General features: G+C 43.1%; 1 protein-coding gene across 1 annotated transcript in view; it reads left to right on the top strand.

Moving 5' to 3' along the window:
- The window catches only part of lrp2a (low density lipoprotein receptor-related protein 2a), a 522,167-nt gene that overhangs the window by 244,276 nt on the left and 253,748 nt on the right, over nt 1-24,143 (top strand). The window contains exons 28-34 of the mRNA XM_070873618.1: nt 2,596-2,807; nt 3,176-3,360; nt 11,288-11,516; nt 11,619-11,796; nt 12,960-13,088; nt 19,633-19,796; nt 22,424-22,567. Of these exons, the coding sequence (XP_070729719.1) occupies nt 2,596-2,807; nt 3,176-3,360; nt 11,288-11,516; nt 11,619-11,796; nt 12,960-13,088; nt 19,633-19,796; nt 22,424-22,567 (1,241 nt within the window). The remainder of the gene's footprint in view (nt 1-2,595; nt 2,808-3,175; nt 3,361-11,287; nt 11,517-11,618; nt 11,797-12,959; nt 13,089-19,632; nt 19,797-22,423; nt 22,568-24,143) is intronic.

Consider the following 24,143-nt stretch of genomic DNA (forward strand, 5'->3'; position numbering starts at 1 on the left):
GCAGGTCCTCTGGCCCTCGGCGCAGCGCAGCACGAGCTGTGGGGGGGGGGCGGAGCCAGGTCCCTGCACTGAAAACAGTGCTGGGACCTCTGCACATGCGCGCTACAGTGGGCACGCAAGTGCAGTAGCTCTAGGCGCCGAACTGTGTGGGAGGGGCCCGAAGCACGCAGCCCCTAGCCCTGGCTGAATGGCCTCATTGGGGCTGCGTGAATAAGGCTCCTCCCACGGCCAGCTCCTGCTCCCCCCCCGACCAGACCCGACATCCGCTCCCCGCCCCCCCTGCCTCCGGACCAGACCAGACCCGACACCCGCTCCCCGCCCCCCCCCCCCTGCCTCTGGACCAGACCCGACACCCGCGCCCCTCCCCCCCCCCCGACTGACCCGACCCGACCCGCGCTCCTGTTCACGCTCCCCGCCTCCCTGACTGGACCCGACCCGACCCGCGCTCCTGTTCCTGCTCCCCGCTCCCCGCCCCCCCGACTGGACCCAACCCGACCCGCGCTCCCGCCCCCCGACCAGACCCCCCCCCCCCACTGGACCCGACCCGACTCCCGCTCCCGGACTGGATCCGACCTGACCTCCCCCCCTCCCTCTCTCTCTCTCCCCCCCTCCCTCTCTCTCCCTTCTCCACCCCCCCCCCCGACCCGACCCGACCCATCGCCACCTACCTGTAAATCTGGTGCTGGGGACGGGCCGGCAGCCTTCGGTCCCGAAAGGCCTGCCTGAAGCACTTTCACACAGGTAGGAAGATGGTTTATTTAATCTTTTCTTTGCTTATAAATGTTTATTCAGGTTGGATTTATTTGTATAATATTTGTATAAGTATAAATAAGGATTTATTATAGAATTTAATGACTTCCCTCCCCCCCCCCCAACCTCGTTCTGGACGCCTAATTTGTAACGTGCGCCTGATTTTTTAATGTGTAGAACAGGTTTTTTCAGTTCTACAAAAATCTTCACTTGCTCCATTCTACTTTAGTTTAGAGTACATTTTCACTGTGGAAACTTTCAAATCAGGTGTCAGTGGCCGGACACGCCCCCTTTTGAAGAAAAAATTCTGTTCCAAAGTAGAACTGTTCTACCTGACTAGAACTGCAGAAAACAAAATGTGGAGAATTGCAATTTCTAAGATAGTCCGTTCTCCACCAGTTGCTCCTAAAAATCAGTCGCAAATCATGTGGAAACTTGGGCCCATAGAGATATACCTGCCCCAGACCTCTGCCACTGATCCTGCCATAGTTCATGGTGTAAGGGACAAGTCCCTTCATTTACATGGCATTGGTGGCATCAGCGCCACTTAGGGCACATCTCGAGTGCTTGCTATTTTTTCAAAATTGGAATTAACGATGGTGGGTGGGCAGGCAGGGACAGGTATGGTAGGTGTCTGCCAGAACAGATGCAGATTTTCAGTCCCATAAATTTTATTTCTTTTAATGTGAGGTTTAGCTCCCTCAAAGCATGAGTGCTGGTGTAAGTCAGACCCACCTTAGCTGTGTCATGCTGATACTGATGGAAACATATTAAGTAGGCCAAGTTTAACTGGAGCAATGCCACTAATCCACCTTCAGCATTTTTATGTTCTGAGCCTGGATTATAGCTGTGGGTCTAGGTATAATTAAGACATTATATTCTGATTGGATATTTTTGGATGGCTCAGGTCTAGACTCAGTTATGATTGGCTAGAACCAGTTCATATTAACCATAATGTTGTAATATGGGGATAGCCAATTGACATCTTGACAGCCAGATGTAGCTCTGATGTTGCTTGGGCATGGCTCTTTGTACATGTTACAGATTCAGTCATGATGTGGAATCGGCATAATTCCTTCCATTTTAGGTTGCCTAAACAGTGGAGTTTTGTATTGCCATTAATACAACTCAATGATTTTGGACCTGGATGCCAAGCAAGTGGTTTTACTGTACACTCTGCTCCTAAGGTGGATCAGCCCAGAGTCAGTGGAGGGGTGGATGGGCAGTAGTTATATTAGTAGCATGAGCAAAGGCCTTTGGCATGTTGTTGGGGTCTGCAGCAAAGAAGAGGATGCTGTTGCCTGGAATGCGAATCATCTTTCAGTGTTTGTGGAGCTGGGAATTGGAACCAATGGCTGTGAGGGAGAGGTAGGGAGTGAGAGAGAAAGAGAGGTAGGTAGAGAAGAGTGCAGTTCATATTTCAAAGAAATATGTCAAGGGTCACATTGGTGAGTTTGGTTTTAGTTTCTTACGTGGTATGCTTGAGCTGATTGTGGTTGCAGTAGAGTGTTACAGTGTACTATGTTAGAAACTTGTAGTTTTTTGTTTGTATACAATTTCTTTTTCAGGCTCCTGAACTTAAACCAGTTGACCAAACCTGTCTTAATATTTATGTGCAATGTATTTTAACATTCTTGTTTGTCATCTTATCTTCTTTCCCAAACCATGGTTTGGAGAGTAGTCTGCACAGTGGTTCTGTGAAATGAAACTGCTTGGCTAGCAGCCTGTAGTACAGTTCAATTTGCTATTCCTCAAACCATGATGTTATTAATGTAACTCCTAGTTTTCAGTGAGATATATTGCTTTGTGAAGTCAATACAGTTGACATATTGATTTTCTGCCTAGATTCAATGAATGTTCTATTAATGGTGGCAAGTCGAGGTCAGTTAGTTTCTGACAACATTAGTGCTCGGCCACATGTCATTCAGAGCGTGATCCGAGATGGGAGTAATATTGTTGCAATTGATTTTGATTCCGAAACTGGTCGAATTTATTGGTCGGACGTAACTCAGGACAAAGTTTGGAGTGCTTTTCAAAATGGAACAGACCGAAAAATTGTACGTATGTTTCTGTTTTCTAGTAGATAGATAAAAGCAATTGCATGAAATAGAGTTTATTGCTGCATGTGTCGTTCCTAACATAGGCCAATGCAGCATAATGGAGGTAAGACTGGGAAGAAGATATGTTCTTTGTTAGCTATTTGCAAAGATTTGGATAGATAATCACAAGTTAGAACCTGCCATTTCAGTAACTAATATTCATAAATATTCAGAGATGTGATCTTTCTTTTTTAGCCTTGGAATGTTAAAACTTTTCTGGGAAGTATGCCTTCAGCATTAAAAACATAAAATGTCAGATTACTTTTTTTTTCTATAAGATATACTATTCTGCTTTTTCACTGATACTTCAATCTCTTTGCCAACAGATATTTGATAGTGGAGTGACTGTCACAGAAAATATAGCTGTGGACTGGGTAGGTCGCAATCTGTACTGGGCAGACTACATTCTTCAAACAATTGAGGTTTCAAAGCTGGAAGGCAGCCACAGAGCTGTGCTACTCAGTGATAATATAACAAATCCCAGAGGATTGGTGTTGGATCCCAGAAATGAGTAAGACAAAAAAAAGAGCAATACATTTGTTTATGTAAATGCATGTTAGGGATGAAGAGCTGTATGTGGAAAAAGTGCTTTAATATAACTATATATGGGTATTTTGTAATTAAAATTTTCAAGTTAAGGAGAGCATTCGGGCACCAAATCACTCCTCATACATTCTACAATGTTTAATTAACAGGAAGACATGGATAAAGGAATTATTTGGAGGTATTCTAATAAAGGCTGCAGTTATACGACACCACTGGTTGGAGGTCAGGAGCTGCAATATGATGAGCAGCTGGTAAAAGCTGCAGTTCTACTTTGAGTTGTGACTTGCACTTTACCCATTTTTTCTTACATGCATGTGCAGAGTGCCAGTCACCTGGCAGCTATTTTCTAAAATTAGGTGTGGATGGCAATGTCAGCTTTCTAATAGTATAAGTAGATTCACATATTAAAGTGGTCAGGATATCCAGCAGACTGCCCGAGCACATTTCAAACCTGGCTTCATATTGGACTGTGCACCCAGTGTGAAGCCCAACTAGTGTGAGACAATCATCAGGAAGGAGTCTTGCACCACTTTGTTTCATGACCTGACCACTGAATGTGTCAGTGGCATCTGAAACTAGTTCTCATTGATGTGACTGTGAAAGACTGGACACTTCAGTGGTTGCATTTCATTAAAATTACAATTTAGATGGGCAAAAATGAGGATTGTTTTATGTATGGAAAATTATTGAGTGCATTTTGAAATGTAGATTGACACATTTTGAAATTGAAGTTACTGTAAAACAGGAAGTTGTTTCCACAGTTTAATTTCCTCTGTCCGTCAACTTAATTATTTTGGTGAGTATCAATGTGGCAGTCATTTTGAATTTAAACAGATAAGATAAAAAATGTATTTTCTTCAAACAGTCTTCAAGATCAATGAAAAATGAATGGTATTTAGACCATGATGGTAATAACTATGGCAGGAACATGTATACTTTGGGAGGTTTTATTGCTCTGCTTTACCTTAGGCCAAAATAATCACCAATATGATTATCCCTCCTCCTTCATATTCACATTTTTCTAATCTCCTTCATAAGCTGCACTGCCTCTTGTGCGGCCTGTCTCCTCCAATGCATGGCCCATTCAAATTTTTGCGCATGCGCAGTATTTATATGTAAAAACCATTTGAGCGGCCTGTGCAGGGCTCTCAGACCACTGCGCGGCCCCGCACGCATCTTAGCGGGACCTCTGCTTGGATCTCGTGTTCAGAGTTGTCTAAATGGAAAGCTCCTGTCATTGCTGTAACCAGTAGAAAAGCACTATGAGGCACTAAGGTAACTGTATAGATAAAGGACTGGATTGCTATCCTGTCTCTCATACGATAGGAAGGAAAAGCAGATATAGGTCCACAAAAGCAAAATACTGTGGGTGCTGGAACCTGAAATAAAAACAGAAAATGCTGGAAATCTCAGCGGGTCAGGCAGCATCTGGGGAGAGAAAAACAGAGTTAATGTTTCAGGTCGATGACTCTTTTTCAGAACTGACGAATGTTCGTAAAGAACAGATTCTTAAGGAGCACTAAAAGGGGGAGGGGAAGAAAGAACAAAAGGGAAGGTCTGTGATTGGGTGGAAGGCAGGTGAGGTTAGAGAGACAAAAGGAATGACGGGCTGAATTGAAATGGTAATTGCAGAAGTTAGAAAAAGGTTAGTCTAGATGGGTGAGAATGGTGGAATAATTACCAGCTGCCATTGGAGACAAAGAAAAAAATATATAAGATTGGGAGGGTGGGAGGAAGCGGGGAAGGGAGCCAAAAATGGGCAGAGGTTATCTGAAATTGTTGAACTCGATGTTGAGTCCAGAAGGCTGTAAAGTGCCTCCCCAATGTGGTCTCTTCTACATTGGGGAGACCAAACGCAGATTGGGTGACCGCTTTGCACAGCACCTCCATTCAGTCTGTAGGCGTGACTCTGGGCTTCCAGTCACCTGTCACTTTAATTCCCTGCTCCACTCCCACTCCAACATCTCCATCCTCGGCCTCCTACACTGGCGTAAAAATAAAACGGGGAAGATGGCTAACAAGGGAAATTAGGGATAGTGTTAAATCCAAGGAAGAAGCATATAAATTGGCCAGAAAAAGCAGCAAACCTAAGGACTGGGAGAAATTTAGAATTCAGCAGAGGAGGGCTAAGAGTTTAATTAGGAGGGGGAAAATAGAGTAAACTTGCATAAGCTTCTATAGATATGTGAAGAGAAAAAGATTAGTGAAGACTAATGTAGGTCCCTTGCAGTCAGAATCAGATGAATTCATAATGGGGAACAAGGAAATGGCAGACCAATTGAACAAGTACTTTGTTCTGTCTTCACTAAGGAAGACACAAATAACCTACCGGAAATATTAGGGGACCGAGGGTCTAGCGTGAAGGAGGAACTGAAGGAAATCCTTATTAGTCAGGAAATTGTGTTAGGGAAATTGATGGGATTGAAGGCCGATAAATCCCCAGGGCCTGATAGTCTGCATCCCAGAGTACTTAAGGAAGTGGCCCTAGAAATAGTGGATGCGTTGGTGGTCATTTTCAAACATTCTATAAACTCTGGATCGGTTCCTATGGATTGGAGGGTAGCTAATGTAACACCACTTTTTAAAAAAAGGAGGGTTAGCGAATTATACACCGGTTAGCCTGACATCGGTAGTGGGGAAAATGTTGGAATCAATTATTAAAGATGGAATAGCAGCGCATTTGGAAAGCAGTGACAGGATCGGTCCAAGTCAGCATGGATGTATGAAAGGGAAATCATGCTTGACAAATCTAGAATTTTTTGAGGATGTAACTAGTAGAGTGGACAAGGGAGAACCAGTGGATGTGGTGTACTTGGACTTTCAAAAGGCTTTTGACAAGGTCCCACACAAGAGATTGGTGTGCAAAATTAAGGCACATGGGATTGGGGGGTAAAGTATTGACGTGGTTGGAAGACAGGAAGCAAAGAGTGGGAATAAACGGGTCCTTTTCAGAATGGCAAGCAGTGACTAGTGGAGTACCGCAATGTTCAGTGCTGGGACCCAGCTATTTACAATATACATTCATGATTTATACGAAGGAATTGAATGTAATATCTCCAAGTTTGCAGATGACCCTAAGCTGGGTGGCAGTGTGATCTGTGAGGAGGATGCTAAGAGGCTGCAGGGTGACTTGGACAGGTTAGATGAATGGGCAAATGCATGGCAGATGCAGTATAATGTAGATAAATGTGAGGTGGCAAAAACAGGAAGGTAGGTTATTATCTGAATGGTGACAGATTAGTAAAAGGGGAGGTGCAATGAGACCTGGGTGTCATGTATCTCAGTCATTGAAAGTAGGCATGCAGGTACAGCAGGCAGTTAAGAAAGCAATTGGCTTGTTGGCCTTCATATCGAGAGGATTTGAGTATAGGGGCAGGGAGGTCTTGCTGCAGTTGTATAGGGCCTTGGTGAGGCCATACCTTTAGTATTGTGTGCAGTTTTGGTCTCCTAATCTGAGGAAGGACATTCTTGCTATTGAGGGAGTACAGCGAAGGTTCACCAAAGTGATTCCCGGGATGGCAGGACTGACATATGAAGAAAGACTGGATCGACTAGACTTATATTCACTGAAATTTAGAAGGATGAGAGGGGATCTTATTGGAGCATATAAAATTCTGACAGGATTGGACAGGTTAGATGCAGGAAGAATGTTCCTGATGTTGGGGAAGCCCAGAACCAGGGGTCACAGTCTAAGGATAAGGGGTAAGCCATATAGGACCGAGATGAGGAGAAACTTTTTCACCCAAAAAATTGTGAACCTAAGGAATTCTCTACCACAGAAAGTTGTTGAGTCCAGTTCATTGGATAGATTCAAAAGGGAGTTAGATGTGGCCCTTATGGCTAAAGGATCAGGGGGTATGGAGAGAAGGCAGGAATGGGGTACTGAAATTGCATGATCAGCCATGATCATATTGAATGATGGTGCAGGCTCAAAGGGCCGAATGGCCTACTCCTGCACCTATTTTCTATGTTTCTATGTTCCAATAAAGCTCAATGCAAGCTCGAGGGGCAGCACCTCACCTTTCCTTTAGGCACTTTACAGCCTTCGGATTCAACATAGAGTTCAACAGTTTCAGATAACCTCTGCCTATTTTTGACACTCCCGTGCTACCCCCCCACTCCCCCCATCTTATGTTTTTTTTTCTCTTTGTCTCCAATGGCAGCTGGTCCTGCCTTCTACACTAGCACAGACCTCAAAAGTAGTAATCTCGGGATTGCTACCAGTGCCACGTGATAGTCAGAGTAGGAATCGCAGGATAGCTCAGATGAATACGTGGCTTGAGTAGTGGTGCAACAGGGAGGGATTCAAATTCCTGGGGCATTGGAACCGGTTCTGGGGGAGGTGGGACCAGTACAAACCGGACGGTCTGCACCTGGGCAGGACCGGAACCAATGTCCTAGGGGGAGTGTTTGCTAGTGCTGTTGGGGAGGATTTAAACTGATATGGCAGGGGGATGGGAACCAATGCAGGGAGACAGAGGGAAACAAAAAGGAGGCAAAAGCAAAAGACACAAAGGAGATGAGGAAAAGTGGAGGGCAGAGAAACCCAAGGCAAAGAACAAAAAGGGCCACTGTACAGCAAAATTCTAAAAGGACAAAGGGTGTTAAAAGAACAAGCCTGAAGGCTTTGTGTCTTAATGCAAGGAGTATCCACAATAAAGTGGATGAATTAACTGTGCAAATAGATGTTAACAAATATGATGTGATTGGGATTACGGAGACGTAGCTCCAGGATGATCAGGGCTGGGAACTCAACATCCAGGGGTATTCAACATTCAGGAAAGATAGAATAAAAGGAAAAGGAGGTGGGGTAGCATTGCTGGTTAAGGAGCAAATTAAGGCAATAGTTCGGAAGGACATTAGCTTGGATGATGTGGAATCTATATGGGTAGAGCTGCAGAATACCAAAGGACAAAAAACGTCAGTGGGAGTTGTGTACAGACCTCCAAACAGTAGTAGTGATGTTGGGGAGGGCATCAAACATGAAATTAGGGGTGCGTGCAATAAAGGTGCAGCAGTTATAATGGGTGACTTTAATATGCACATAGATTGGGTTAACCAAACTGGAAGCAATACGGTAGAGGAGGATTTCCTGGAGTGCATAAGGGATGGTTTTTTAGACCAATATGTCGAGGAACCAACTAGGGGGAGGCCATCTTAGACTGGGTGTTGTGTAATGAGAGAGGATTAATTAGCAATCTCGTTGGGGAAGAGTGACCATAATATGGTGGAATTCTGCATTAGGATGGAGAATGAAACAGTTAATTCAGAGACCATGGTCCAGAACTTAAAGAAGGGTAACTTTGAAGGTATGAGGCGTGAATTGGCTAGGATAGATTGGCGAATGATACTGAAGGGGTTGACTGTGGATGGGCAATGGCAGACATTTAGAGACCGCATGGATGAACTACAACAATTGTACATTCCTGTCTGTCGTAAAAGTAAAAAAGGGAAGGTGGCTCAACCGTGGCTATCAAGGGAAATCAGGGATAGCATTAAAGCCAAGGAAGTGGCATACAAATTGGCCAGAAATAGCAGAGAACCTGGGGACTGGGAGAAATTTAGAACTCAGCAGAGGAGGACAAAGGGTTTGATTAGGGCAGGGAAAATGGAGTACGAGAAGAAGCTTGCAGGGAACATTAAGACGGATTGCAAAAGTTTCTATAGATATGTAAAGAGAAAAAGGTTAGTAAAGACAAACGTAGGTCCCCTGCAGTCAGAATCAGGGGAAGTCATAATGGGGAACAAAGAAATGGCGGACCAATTGAACAAGTACTTTGGTTCGGTATTCACTGAGGAGGACACAAACAACCTTCCGGCTATAAAAGGGGTCGGAGGGTCTAGTAAGGAGGAGGAACTGAGGGAAATCCTTATTAGTCGGGAAATTGTGTTGGGGAAATTGATGGGATTGAAGGCCGATAAATCCCCAGGACCTGATGGACTGCATCCCAGAGTACTTCAGGAGGTGGCCTTGGAAATAGTGGATGCATTGACAGTCATTTTCCAACATTCCATTGACTCTGGATCAGTTCCTATGGAGTGGAGGGTAGCCAATGTAACCCCACTTTTTAAAAAAGGAGGGAGAGAGAAAACAGGGAATTACAGACCGGTCAGCCTGACATCGGTAGTGGGTAAAATGATGGAATCAATTATTAAGGATGTCATAGCAGTGCATTTGGAAAGAGGTAATATGATAGGTCCAAGTCAGCATGGATTTGTGAAAGGGAAATCATGCTTGACAAATCTTCTGGAATTTTTTGAGGATGTTTCCAGTAGAGTGGACAAGGGAGAACCAGTTGATGTGGTATATTTGGACTTTCAGAAGGCTTTCGACAAGGTCCCACACAAGAGATTAATGTGCAAAGTTAAAGCACATGGGATTGGGGGTAATGTGCTGACATGGATTGAGAACTGGTTGTCAGACAGGAAGCAAAGAGTAGAAGTAAATGGGGAATTTTCAGAATGGCAGGCAGTGACTAGTGGGGTACCGCAAGGTTCTGTGCTGGGGCCCCAGCTGTTTACACTGTACATTAATGATTTAGACGAGGGGATTAAATGTAGTATCTCCAAATTTGCGGATGACACTAAGTTGGGTGGCAGTGTGAGCTGCAAGGAGGATTCTATGAGGCTGCAGAGCGACTTGGATAGGTTAGGTGAGTGGGCAAATGCATGGCAGATGAAGTATAATGTGGATAAATGTGAGGTTATCCACTTTGGTGGTAAAAACAGAGAGACAGACTATTATCTGAATGGTGACAGATTAGGAAGAGGGCAGGTGCAACGAGACCTGGGTGTCATGGTACATCAGTCATTGAAGGTTGGCATGCAGGTACAGCAGGTGGTTAAGAAAGCAAATGGCATGTTGGCCTTCATAGCGAGGGGATTTGAGTACAAGGGCAGGGAGGTGCTGCTACAATTGTACAGGGCCTTGGTGAGGCCACACCTGGAGTATTGTGTACAGTTTTGGTCTCCTAACCTGAGGAAGGACATTCTTGCTATTGAGGGAGTGCAGCGAAGGTTCACCAGACTGATTCCTGGGATGGTGGGACTGACCTATCAAGAAAGACTGGATCAACTGGGCTTGTATTCACTGGAGTTCAGACGAATGAGAGGGGACCTCATAGAAACGTTTAAAATTCTGATGGGGTTAGACAGGTTAGATGCAGGAAGAATGTTCCCAATGTTGGGGAAGTCCAGAACCAGGGGACACAGTCTAAGGATAAGGGGGAAGCCGTTTAGGACCGAGATGAGGAGGAATTTCTTCACCCAGAGAGTGGTGAACTTGTGGAATTCTCTACCACAGAAAGTTGTTGAGGCCAATTCACTAAATATATTCAAAAAGGAGTTAGATGAAATCCTTACTACTAGGGGAATCAAGGGGTATGGTGAGAAAGCAGGAATGGGGTACTGAAGTTGCATGTTCAGCCATGAACTCATTGAATGGCGGTGCGGGCTAGAAGGGCCGTAAGGCCTACTCCTGCACCTATTTTCTATGTTTCTATGTTTCTATGTTTCCCTTTTGTTCTTTCTTCCCCTCTCCCTTTCAGTGCTCCTTAAGAATCTGTTCTTTTTGAACATTTGCCAGTTCTGACGAAGGGTCATCGACCTGAAACGTTAACTCTGTTTTTCTCTCCACAGATGCTGCCTGACCTGCTGAGATTTCCAGATATGGGTCCACTTGGCTTCATTTGAATAATACTTACTACAACTCAGTCACAAAGACCTTAATCTTAGATGTTTAAGCTCTATGATCCAGATTGTCTCACCCTACTGTCTAAAATAGGTTGAGTGACAATGAGAAACCATCAAGATAAAAATTAGGTTTAATAACTGCTGATGGTCCTGGGGAAGGTGAGGGTTGAATAAATCCATCTTTTGATTTTACATTGTAGTACTCATCTAATGTTCTGGACAGACTGGGGAAGGAATCCACGAATTGAAAAAGCCAGTATGGATGGCACGTTGCGAACCGTCCTAATAAGTGACAAGATTTTCTGGCCCAATGGTTTAAGTATTGATTATCCAACTAAACTACTTTACTTTGCTGATGCGTATTTGGATTATATTGAATACTGTGACTACAATGGAAACAACAGGAGACAAGTTTTGGCAAGTGACTTGGTAAGTTAATCAAGTACTATTTGCCTGTTGCTGAGAAAATGTTCATCTCTCGAATGTATATGTTTAATATAAAGCACTCAGTAATTATACATTATGTTGTAGGTCTTGCAACACCCACATGCCATAACCATTTTTGAGGATTTTGTGTATTGGACTGATCGGCAATCTAATCGTGTTATTAGAGTAAATAAGTGGCATGGAAAGAATCAGACTGTGATGATCAGTAATATCATTCAGCCGTTAGGAATTTCTGCTGTTCATTCTGTTAGGCAACCACCTGGTAGGTCAAAAATCATATTAATACTTGTCTAATAAAGGACCTATGAAATTGTGAATGGCATGATCATGTCATATGAAATTTAGTGGAATTTTAAGACCATGCAGCTTGTGTTTTACATTTAACATGTAGATATCCAGGTAAACGGACTCAAATACAGCAGCCCCAATATAAACCCACATCTGCTAAAATTTCTACCAATAGAAAACAACATGTAAATACCTTCTCTCTGGTAACTCCCAACTCCACTGTAACCTGCTGTTTGTGACTCCTAAGACAAGTCTTATAGAGATGATTTATAGAGTTAAAAGTTTAATTCGGGATGGATTTTTGGCTTTGCTCATTTTGGACGGTATTGGCGGCGGGGCGGTAAAGTTTGTGTGGGGAAAAGTTTGTGCCTCAATCAGCAAAATTGGGCAACTGGGCCCTGAGTGTGGGGCAGAGCGCCAAGGGAGATATTGCACGGCTTTCTTAGGGCGCTCTGCCGGCTGAGCATGCGAAAATCTCGAGCTAAACACCTGGCCTCGTAGGGCTCTGAGAGGCCTGGGGAGAGAAAAAACAAGAAAAAACACCAAAAACATTCCCATAAATAACTCACGCCACCATAATATAAATCACAAAAAAAAACAATCACTCTTATTTGAGGCCAATATTGCTTACCTCCCTGCAGTCGCTACAGGTCGGTCCCAGCACAGCGCGCTACGGAGTGCTATGGATAGGGCGGGAGCCAAAAATTGAGCTGGTTTCGCAACCAGGCGCATTGCACACCGGCTCACCTCTTCCGAGCAATAATGCTCCACACCCCGCCAAAACCAGCCCCGAAAACCCCGCCGGGGCGCTGGAAGCTGGCAGCCCGCCCTGAAGAGCTTACCACCGCCATTGCCGCCCCTCCGGGGTGAAAACAGAGGCAGCAATGAGCCGGAAATCCAGCCCAATCAAAGTCAATTCCAGATTACCTCTCATCATATGATGATAATATATTCTCTCTTTCTGCCTTGTGTATCAGATTACTGTCATAATACTATTTTCTCAATGTTATTTTTGTGCTAATCTTAATGCAGACAGTAAGTATATTAAAAAGAGACAGTAAGATTCCAGTTGTAAATCTTACTGATTCTGTGATATCAACACTAAGATCATGGATATTTGTATGTTTTGTCTCCTAGCTTGGAATCCATGTTTATCCAATCCCTGCAGCCACTTGTGCCTGCTTTCTGCATCGGCACCTAAATTCTATTCATGTGTCTGCCCCTCAGGCTGGAAACTGATGGCGGATTTGGAACACTGTGCAAAAGGTAGGACACAATTACTATCTACCTCTTTCCAGAAAATAAAATAATACAGTGATGACTGTCATATCTAGTTATGTGATATAGAGGCAACAACAAAGACCTCTGAACCATATGATAAAGTAGCAATATAATTCCAAGGCATGCATGGCCAGGAAGAAAAATGCAAAGACTTTGAAGTGGAGAGATTTTTGTATCTGAAGTTATCAAAGAATGGGAAAGACCATGGTAGATAATTCAGCAGTCTTCCCCATTAATTGAATCTCCACATACAAATTAATACAGCAAGGTAGTATAGAAATTAGTATTAGGTTTCTATTCAGGAGGTACAGCAGATTTGTTCCATCTGCTTCCTGCAGTACAGCTTCAGGTTTCTTTGAGCCTGAACTAACCCTGGTAGGGACAATTGTTCTGGGCCTTATAAATTCAACAAATTGTATGTCTAAATTGTCCCTTTTGTTAAAATTGGATATTGAAATGGCTTCAGAGCTCATCTCTCTGCCTTTTGCAATAAGACTCTTAACATTGTTTAAGTGCTCAGTAGTTCAATTGTCTATTGGACCTAATGGTTCCTACATAAAATTGTGTTCTCTCAGATCATTTCAACTCTGCTACAGTTAATGAAAAGCTCAAATTTCACTTTGACTTGCATTGTTGCTCTCACATTGTATCAACACTCTGCTAGAATGCAAGAAGTCATACAGTACATTGAAATAATTCTAATTTCTAAGTCTGTTCACTTTTACAGTTGTATTATCTAGTTTGTTTCTTCCTCTGGGAATTATTTCAGCCCCTTTATGACCCATTCATTAGGAAGAGGTTATGTGAAGAGATGATAAAAGGTCTTTTTATTCCTTTAATTATCTGCAGTTTCATTGCTACTCCAATTATATCTTTGGGGAGTACTGCACAAAACAGCAAATATTGAAGATTTATTTGCTGCTGAAAGATTTGGAATGACTGCTTAATTGATATGTTTGCTCCTCGGGAGCAGTTTAGTGATAACTTAATCCCTGTTGAAAATGTAAACTACTTGCTGCCAGCAATGATTTTCAGCAGGATGTTTTTTCTTGGCTTACCTAAAGCTTTAATACAGCTGTGTCAGGTACAAATTCCATTCGCAACTCCTCAGATAATGCCACAGTCTGTGCAAGACCTGGACAACATTCAGGCTTGGGCTGATAGTGGCAAATAACATTCGTACCACACAAGTGCCAGGCAATGATTATCTCCAAGAGAGAGTGTAACCACCGCCTCTTGGCATTACCATCGCTGAATCCCTCACCATCAACATCCTGGGGCACACCATTAGCCACATAAATACTGTGATTACAAGAGCAGGTCAGAGGCTGGGTATTCTGCAGCGAGTGTCTCACCTCCTGACTCCCCAAAGCCTTTCCACCATCTACAGGGCACAAGTCAGGATTGTGATGGAATTACTCTCCACTTGCCTAGATGAGTGCAGCTCCAACAACACTCAAGAAACTCAACACCATTCAGTACAAAGCAGCCCACTTGATTGGCACCTTAAACATTCACTCCCTCCACTACTGATGCACTGTGACTGCAGTGTGTACCATCTACAAGATACACTGCAGCAACTCACCAAGGCTTCTTTGACAGCACCTTTCAAACCCCGTGAACTCTACATAAGAACATAAGAACATAAGAAATAGGAGCAGGAGTAGGCCATAAGCCCCTCGAGCCTGCTCCGTCATTCAATATGATCATGGCTGATCTGATCATGGACTCAGCTCCACTTCCTTGCCCGCTCCCCATAACCCCTTATCCTCTTATCGTTTAAGAAACTGTCTCTTTCTGTCTTAAATTTATTTAATGTCCCAGCTTCCACAGCTCTCTGAGGCAGCGAATTCCACAGATTCATGACCCTCCGAGAAGAAATTTCTCCTCATCTCTGTTCTAAATGGGCGGCCCATTATTCTAGGATCATGCCCTCTAGTTCTAGTGTCCCCCACCATTAGAAACATCCTTTCTGCATCCACCTTGTCAAGCACCCTATATGTTTCTATAAGATCACCTCTCATTCTTCTGAATTCCAATGAGTAGAGACCCAACCTACTCAACCTTTCCTCATAAGCCAACCCACTCATCCCCGGGATCAACCTAGTGAACCTTCTCTGAACTGCCTCCACAGCAAGTATATCCTTTCGTAAATATGGAAACCAAAACTGCACACAGTATTCCAGGTGTGGCCTCACCAATACCCTGTACAGCTGTAACAAGATTTCCCTGCTTTTATACTCCAACCCTTTGCAATAAACGCCAAGATTCCATTGGCCTTCCTGATCACTTGCTGTACCTGCATACTATCCTTTTATGTTTCATGCACAAGTAACCCCCTGGTCCTGCTGTACTGCAGCACTTTGCAATCTTTCTCCATTTAAATAATAACTTGCTCTTTGATTTTTTTTCTGCTGAAGTATTTTCCAACATTATACTCCATCTGCCAAATTCTTGCCCACTCACTTAGCCTGTCTATGTCCTCCTGCAGCCTCTTTATGACCTCCTCACACATTACCCTTCCTCTCATCTTTGTATCGTCAGCAAACTTGGCTATGTTACACTCAGTCCCCTCTTTCAAATTGTTAATATAGATTGTAAATAGTTGGGGTCCCAGCACTGGTCCCTGTGGCACCCTACTCGTTACTGATTGCCAACAAGAGAATGAACCATTTATCCCGACTCTGTTTTCTGTTTGTCAGCCAATCTTCTATCCATGCTAATATATTACTCCAAACCCCGTGAACGTTTATCTTGTGCAGTAACCTTTTGTGTGGCACCTTGTTAAATGCCTTCTAGAAGTCCAAATATACCACATCCACTGGTTCCCCTTTATCCACCCTATTATGCCTGCAGTGTACTTATGAATGACTCCACGAGGCAATGTGTTGTACTCAAACTGTAGTGACCTTGGTCCTTTACTCATAACTCGAGTGAGGCAGCTGCATGGTGGATCCCCTTTTATACAGCCCCTGCCACAAGGGCAGGAAACCCTGGTCTCCACCAGTTGCACCCTCTAGTGGTGCCACAATAGTTATATACATAGTGTAAACCTTATTGATAGTACACCAGGTAAACAAGTCTCCATCTTATGCAACTATACAGTGACTACACAGAGAGTATATCTATAGTCTGCATATATAACACCCTGTTCATTACATCCTCAAAGGATTCCTGTAAATTTGTCAAACATGACTTCCCCTTCATAAATCCATGCTGACTTTGCCTGACCAAATTTTGCTTTTCCAAATGTCCTGTTACTGCTTTAATAATGGACTCCAACATTTTCCCAACCACAGATATTAGGCTAACTGGCCTATAGTTTTCTGCTTTTTGTCTGCCTCCTTTTTTGAATAGGGGTGTTACATCTGTTGGGACCTCTCCAGAATCCAGGGAAATTTGGTAAATTACAACCAATGCATCCACAATCCCTGCCGCTACTTCTCTTAAGACTCTAGGATGCAAGTTATCAGGTCCAGGGGATTTTATCTGCCTTTAGTCCCATTATCTTACTGAGCACCGCCTCCTTAGTGATTGTGATTGTGTTAAGTTCCTCCCCCCTATAGGCCCTTGACCATCCTCTGTTGGAATATTGTTAGTGTCCTCTACCGTAAAAACTGATACAAAATACTTGGTTAGAGTTTCTGCCATCTCCATGTTCCCTATTACTAATTCCCCATTCTCATTCTCTAAGGGACCAACATTTACTTTAGCCACTCGTTTTCTTTTTATATACCTATAGAAACTCTTAATATTTGTTTTTATATTTTGAGCTAGTTTACTTTCATAGTCTGTCTTTCCTTTCTTAATCATTTTTTTAATCATTCTTTGCTGGCTTTTAAAAGCTTCACAATCTTCTGTCCTCCCATTAGTTTTGGCCACTTTGTATGCCCTTGTTTTTAATCGGATACCGTCCTTTATTTCTTTAGTTATCCAAGGATGACTTACTTTTCTCTTGTACCCTTTCCTCCTCACTGGAATATATTTTTCTTGAGAGTTGTGAAATATCTCTTTAAATGTACACCACTGTTCATCAGCTGTCCCACACTTCAATCTGTTTTCCCAGTCCACTTTAGCCAACTCTGCCCTCATACCTTCATAGTCTCCTTTATTTAAGCTTAGTACGCTGGTTGGAGATCCAACTTTCTCACCCTTCATCTGAATTTGAAACTCAATCATGCTATGATCACTCATTCCAAGGGGATCCTTTACTACGAGATTGTTTATTAATCCTGTCTCATTACACAGGACTAGATCGAGGATAGCCTGCCCCCTGGTTGGTTCCATTACAGACTGCTCAAGGAACCCATTCCTTATGCACTCAATGAACTCTTCCTCATGGCTACCCTGACCAATTTGATTTGTCCAATCAATATGGAGGTTAAAATTACTCATGATTATTGCTGTTCCTTTTTACAAGCCCCCACTATTTCCTGGTTTATGGTCCGACAACAGAGTTGCTACTGTTAGGGGACCTATATACTATGCCCACCAGTGACTTTTTCCCCTTATTAGTCCTTATCTCCACTCAAACTGTTTCAACATCCTGATCCTTTGAGCATATATCATTCCTCACTATTGCAGCGATTCCATCTTTTATCAATAGAGCTACACCACCTCCTTTTCCTTTTTGTCTGTCCTTCCAGATTGTCAAATACCCTACTGTCTAGAAGGACAAGGACAGCAGGTGCAGAGAACACCACCACCTCTGAGTTCCCCTCCAAGTCACACACCATCCTGACTTGGAAATATATCGTCGTTCTGCAATTAGGGATGGGCAATAATGCTGGCTTTGTCACTGGCACCCACATTCCGTGAATTAATTAAAAAAAAAAATTATACAAACACATAAATTCTTAAGTACTCTTAAAGATATGTTTCACATACTGTGTCTGCTATCTGATGTCTGATTAAAACTCACATTGATAAACTTCCCTTAAAGAGAGAGGTATCCTGTAGCATGGGAGACACTATATAATGAGTGTTTTCTGACTGAAGGTTTCATTCTCAGTAGGCTGCCAATTATCTGGTTGTGGACCAGGAAGCTCAGTTTTTGAGTGAACTCTCCACAGATTTCTGAAAGGTCATGGTCACATTTCCTGTGATGTCCCTATACTACCATTTGGATTGAAAAAGATGATGATTGCACTTTTCATGATTCATGAAACTCAGCATTCAGAAATATTTGTCATTCCAAGAAAATGTGCAGCTAGGTGGGGTTAGGTGCTTTGTCTTGATTTTAATGGTAGTAGGAGGATGCATTTTGGAGTCGTGTGGAGGAGGCATGAAAATGAAGGACGGTATTTTTAAAGAAGCCAGTTCAGAACAGATTTGTATGTGTGCGTTCAAAAATGTTAGTAACAATGCCAGAATATTATCTTCTCTACCTCCTTTTCCTGCCCTCCCCCTGGCCAAGTTTATGGTGATGGATGATTTAATATTTTTGTAGCTTTTGTCCCAAACACATTCGTTTTTGACTGAATTAATCATTATAAACCTGTGATTTCAGCAATTTATGGATTTCATTGAAGCTGATGTCCAACTGTGAGCAAGGCTTTATTTTTCTAACACTGCTTTATGATCAATAAGCAATAAGAAAGTAACAATGTAGGACTGGAACACTCCATTGGATCCATCAGGCTGGTCTCAGTTTGTTTTAGCACAGATGGATTGCATCAGGAGAGTGCCTCTGCTGTAGTATCTCTTTTGGTAAAAGCTCAGGGGGCGAAATTCATCCCCACCGGAAACGGGTCGCACCTACTGTTTTTCTTGTTTTTTGGCAACCACACTTGCAAAATTCAGCTCTTTTGTCGTTTCTATTCGAGCGGAGCGGAAGTCAGTCATAATGGGGGCGGAAGTGGGGGCAGGAGCAGAGTGTCCATCATAAGAGGGGCGGGAGCGGGCGGGTGGGCGGAGTGTCCGTCACTGACGGTCATCAGCGCAGGGCTGGTGATGTCATCGCGCTGGCGTGTCAACACGTCTCTCCCCTTCAGTTAAAGGGGAGAGCCGCTGCGAGCTCTGCAGCCTTTTAAGTTAGGTCCACTGGGCTACCAGGGAGGGTTTCGCCCGGGCCAACGGCCTGGTACCCAAGAGCAGGTGCCGGGCTGCCTGTTGGTGGCCAAAATTGTCAGGCTGACAAAAAAAAAAAGGAGGGCGGCCCCTTTAATGGAAGTTGTACCGCCATTTTACACACACTGCAAACACAGGGCAACAACAGAAAAATCTGTTCAGGGCATCGGGCGGCGGCCGGAAGGTCTAAGGTGAATTTTGCTTGCGAGGTGGGACATCAGCGGTGCGAGCTTTGATGTTGCACTTAGGAGGGTTCAGCAGCAATGGGGAGGAAGTGGGGACCGCTGGAAAAACCACCGGGACGAATTTAGTGAGCGGCGGCTATTCGACTACAAATCGACGGCCATTTGACACCGCTTTCCGACGGTAACAAGCCTTATCGGGAGACTGAATTTCGGCCCCCAGGTTTTTTTTAAAATTTACTCAAGAATTTAAACCCATCTTCTTTCATCATTCCCAGTGGAACAGCCTTTCCTAATTGTAGTGAGAAACAGCGTCATCTTTGGCATTTCCCTCAACCCTGATGACAAAACTAGTGATGCCATGGTTCCTGTAGCTGGAGTCCAGAATGGCAATGATGTTGACTTTGATGAAGAAGAGGTGATATATTGGGTAGAACATCCAGTAAGTACAAATAGTTCTCTTCAGATTGTATTCTTGACTGAGGTAGAAGCAAACTTACAATTGGAAAGTGTTGACAAATGTGTACTATTTAACATGTTGCTTGCACTACTGGTCTGAATTTGTTTCATATTTGCTCTGGACTTTATGCTCCTGAGTGAGCTGAGGCTAAATCAACAACCATTAACCTAGGATGCTTCAGTAAAATTGCCATTATCACTTAATTTACCTCCTTACATTGACGGAAACAGTAGCTCATCAAAGCTGGTTCTCCCAATGTCCTCATCATTCATTCTCAAATTATATATGCATAAAAATATGAATTATCAAAGAAAAATCCAAGGTAAGAACAAAGGTGAGTGTTTTTTTGAAAAAAATTTCAAATTTGAACAGATTTCAGGCTTGCACAAACATAACTTGTGGCAATCCATAATTTAAATGTGATCAGAAGGTTCCATGTAGATATTTGACTGCCCCCAACTTCAATTCCTTTTGTTCTCAAGGCAGTGTTTAGTGCAGTATATAAGTAAAATCCAATCGCCCTCTTCACAGCATGCGCTGCTCCCTGCAGTGACATGTCCATTTGCTCCCTCTAATGGCCCCGGCCTGCTGATGGTCTTGCAGGCCGGGACCACGCTGATTTCCAGGCCGGGCCGGCGTCACCCAAATCCAGGTCGCTGATTGGAGTGTGGGCAGGTACAGTTGGAGCAGCGAGCAGCGATGTCGGGGCGAAGGAGCGATGAGAGTTCGTAGAGGGATGTGATCGGCGCCCAGGGGAGGTAAGAGTTCGGGGCCCAGGCGCAGCACGGGCCAGCCCACATTGCGGTATGTGTGCGCACTAGGTCCGTGCAGCAGAGCTGGTCTCCAGTCGTCTTTGTTAATCCTTGCCACTGGACCAAGACCTAGCTCTGTCAAGCCCGAGTGGTGGCTGGTGTGCAACGGCTACCACATGTTTCAAAAAAAAATCCACGGACAAGCAACTTCCATCCTTCAAGCTGTAGTTCGGGACCTGGAATATTAGGTCCTTCATTGATACACCTGTGAAATCATCCCTTTCTGGCGTGGAAGCAAGTCATCCTCGTTTTGAGGGACTGCATATGATGCTGATATAAGTAAAAATGTGTTGCATGCAAGGCACTATCATCTGTGTAAATAAATAACAGAAGACTGCGTTGATATTTGCATTTTTAAATAATTTGTATTGTATAATTATTATTTTACAGTGGCATAGGGAATTAGTTCCTCTTCCTCTTCTTAGGCAGGCCCCCCCCCCGAGTCGAGGATGACTTGCTTCGGCACTAAGATGAGTTCTAAGGTGACTGATGAGAGTACATTTGTGTGGGTGTTTTACTGTGCTGTAACTATAGTCAAGCAGGGCTATATTCTTGTGCTGTTTAGCATTATTTTATTGACCTTGTGCAGCTTTTGTGTCTATCAGTTGTTGTGACTTGGGTATATGTTTCCTTTTGTGGCTGTGGCTATGGTCAACTATTCTACAGCTTACTTGTAGGATTAGCTTATCAATATGTCTTGCTATTGCCTATTTATATTTGTGTTCTTTTCTGGCCCTGTGTCTTTTTTGTTTGGTTAATCTGCTCTGTTTTGCTTTTTTTTCGCGGAGTACTGTGGTGATGTTTATTGTCTATGCTGGTCCATTTACATCTTCATCTCTGCCATAATGTGAGGAGAGCCATATTGATAACAACCAAGTGGGATTCAGGTGAAGGGAATAAGTTACTCTGCTTGAGTTGATTTTTTTTCAGCGGATCTACTTCGATATGCAGCTTTCATGCCTGATTTTGAGTGGTGGTACAGACTGCCCAGTTGGGTAATAATAGGCCCTCGCCACACTCCGTTCTGGTGTGGAAGTTATCGTTTTTCCAGTTAGATCCTGTTTTTTATGCCACTCCAAAGAAATGCCAAATGCTGATTATGCTAATGTCAGCTTCTCTAAATGCGGATTATGGAATGATTACTGTAGGTAGCTGGAAGTGGTATAGCAACTCTGAACATGAGTTGTTTGGAGGATTTGTCTGTATTTAGCAATCCTGCTTGAAAATCCTTCTTTATGTTGTGGGAATCAGTTTCAACAAAGGTTAGCCTTGATATAAAGATTCTGTAATCCGAAGAAGTGAGGACTGATGTATGCATGAAGAACCGATAAGCCTATGGAAGACAGATCTGCCAACTTTGTACAATGTTTAATTTATATCGGTGTTTCTATTAGTGAAGAGTGCTGCTTGTAGAATGGAAATAGAAGGGCACTTCCTCCTCCTGTAATACTTAGGATTAGAACAATCTTCTCCTGGCAACAGCAAATAATACAGGTGAAAGAAAAAAAATCTATCTGAAAATGGTCCCAAAATATTGCCAGGTAGAAGGGTTGAATTCTTGGAGAACCAGACACATCAGCTGTTAAGTGCATGAGGGAAGGAGTTTGCTAATACTGGCTTATTTGTTGGACCTAGTGAACTGTTTCTAAGTACTTAGGATTTAAGGATTTCCTTCTTTTCGAGTGTGCCTAGTATCACACTCGTAAGTAAAGGATTTGAAAGTGTGGAAGAAACATTAATTATTTCCCCGATTCTAAACTGTGAGGAGTCTTCTTACTGTGATCTATGTGCTTTTAGGGGGAAATTCACCGTGTGGCGTCAGATGGAACCAATAGGACTATGTTTGCTCCAGCTTCCATCATCGGCTCCCCTATGGGATTGGCTTTTGATTGGATCTCTATGAACCTTTACTATACCAACATTGAGCAACAGTCCATTGAGGTCAGTATACTTATGGGAATTTCAATTCAATCAGTTCTCTCATAGAAAGAAAGGTTAACATTTGACATAGTGAAGCAATAAAGTATGATGTATTTACAGAAGCAGAAAATTGGATTTCTATCAAATTTCATAATACATAGTTTATTTTTAATAAAATGCAAAAGTAATTTGTTCATGAAATGTAACTTTGTTCTGACCTACATATTATGATGCAAGTTGGCTTATTATCTTACTTTATGTAAATAAAATGTTATACCAATTAGCAGGCCCTGATGCATCCATTGGACTCCTGCTGGAATTAGAGTTTACTTTTCTCCATGACATTTATAACCATTTATTTTAAAAATGACGTTTTTTCACCAATGTGACATTGGGAGATTTAATACTTCTATTTGGTATTTTACAATGATTGCCCTGATTTTGTGCTCACATCTATGAAAGATGGCTGGTTGCCTAGACAAATCTAGCTCACAGCACACTAAGCTGATGGTAAGCAATTTGGCAAGGTTGGGTAAATTGAATAATTAACAGAAGCACCCATCACAGCTTTGGCCTTGTACCAACAGCTAGTCGAATGAAGGGGGTATCTAATCGAACTTGAACATGGGTGTACAGGGCACAATTTCAAAATTGCAGATGACACAAAACACGGAAGTATAATGAACAGTGAGGAAGAGAGGGATAGACTTCAGGAAGACATAGACAGGCTGGTAAAATTGGTGGACACGTGGCAGATGAAATTTAACGCAGAAATGTGTGAATGAGGAGAGGACATATAAACTAAATGGTCCAATCCTGAAGGGGGTGCCCAAACAGAGAGACCTTGAGGTATATGTACACAAATTGTTGAAGGTGACAAGGCAGATTGAGAAAGCAGTTAAAAAGGCTTACTAGATCCTGGGCTTCATAAATAGAGGTATAGAGTACAAAAGCATGGAAATTATGATGAACCTGTATAAAACACTGATTTGGCCTCAAATGGAGTACTGTGTCCAATTCAGGGCACCACACTTTAGGAAGGATGTGAAGGCCTTAGAGAAGGTGCGGAAAAGATTTCCGAGAATGGTTCCAGGAATGAGGGACTTCAGTTACGTTGATACGCTGAGGAGCAGAGAAGATTGAGAGGAAATTTGATCGAGGTGTTCAAAATCATGGGTCTGGATAGAGTAGATAGAGAGAAATTGACCCCATTGGCAGAAGGGTCGAGAACCAGAGAATGCAGATTTAAGGTGATTGGCAAAAGAACCAAAGGCGATGTAAGAAAAAACTTTTTTACACAGCGAGTGGTTAAGATCTAGAATGCACTGCCTGAAAGGGTGGTGGAGGCACACTCGATCTAAGCTTTCAAAAGGGAACTGGATAAGTATCTGGAGGAAAAAATATTGCAGGGCTATGGGGAAAGGGCAAGGGAGTGGGACTAGCTGAGAGTTGGCATGGGCTCGATGGGCCGAATGGCTGCCTTCCGTGCTGTAACCATTCTATGATTTCTATGATGTGGAAAGTCTGGCTAGCAGGTCAAATTTAAAGGAAACTGGCCACTTAAAGCTAAATGGCATAATAAGGGGCAAATATTTTG

This window comes from Pristiophorus japonicus, chromosome 3 (assembly GCF_044704955.1).
Source record: "Pristiophorus japonicus isolate sPriJap1 chromosome 3, sPriJap1.hap1, whole genome shotgun sequence".
Taxonomy (NCBI): domain Eukaryota; kingdom Metazoa; phylum Chordata; class Chondrichthyes; family Pristiophoridae; genus Pristiophorus; species Pristiophorus japonicus.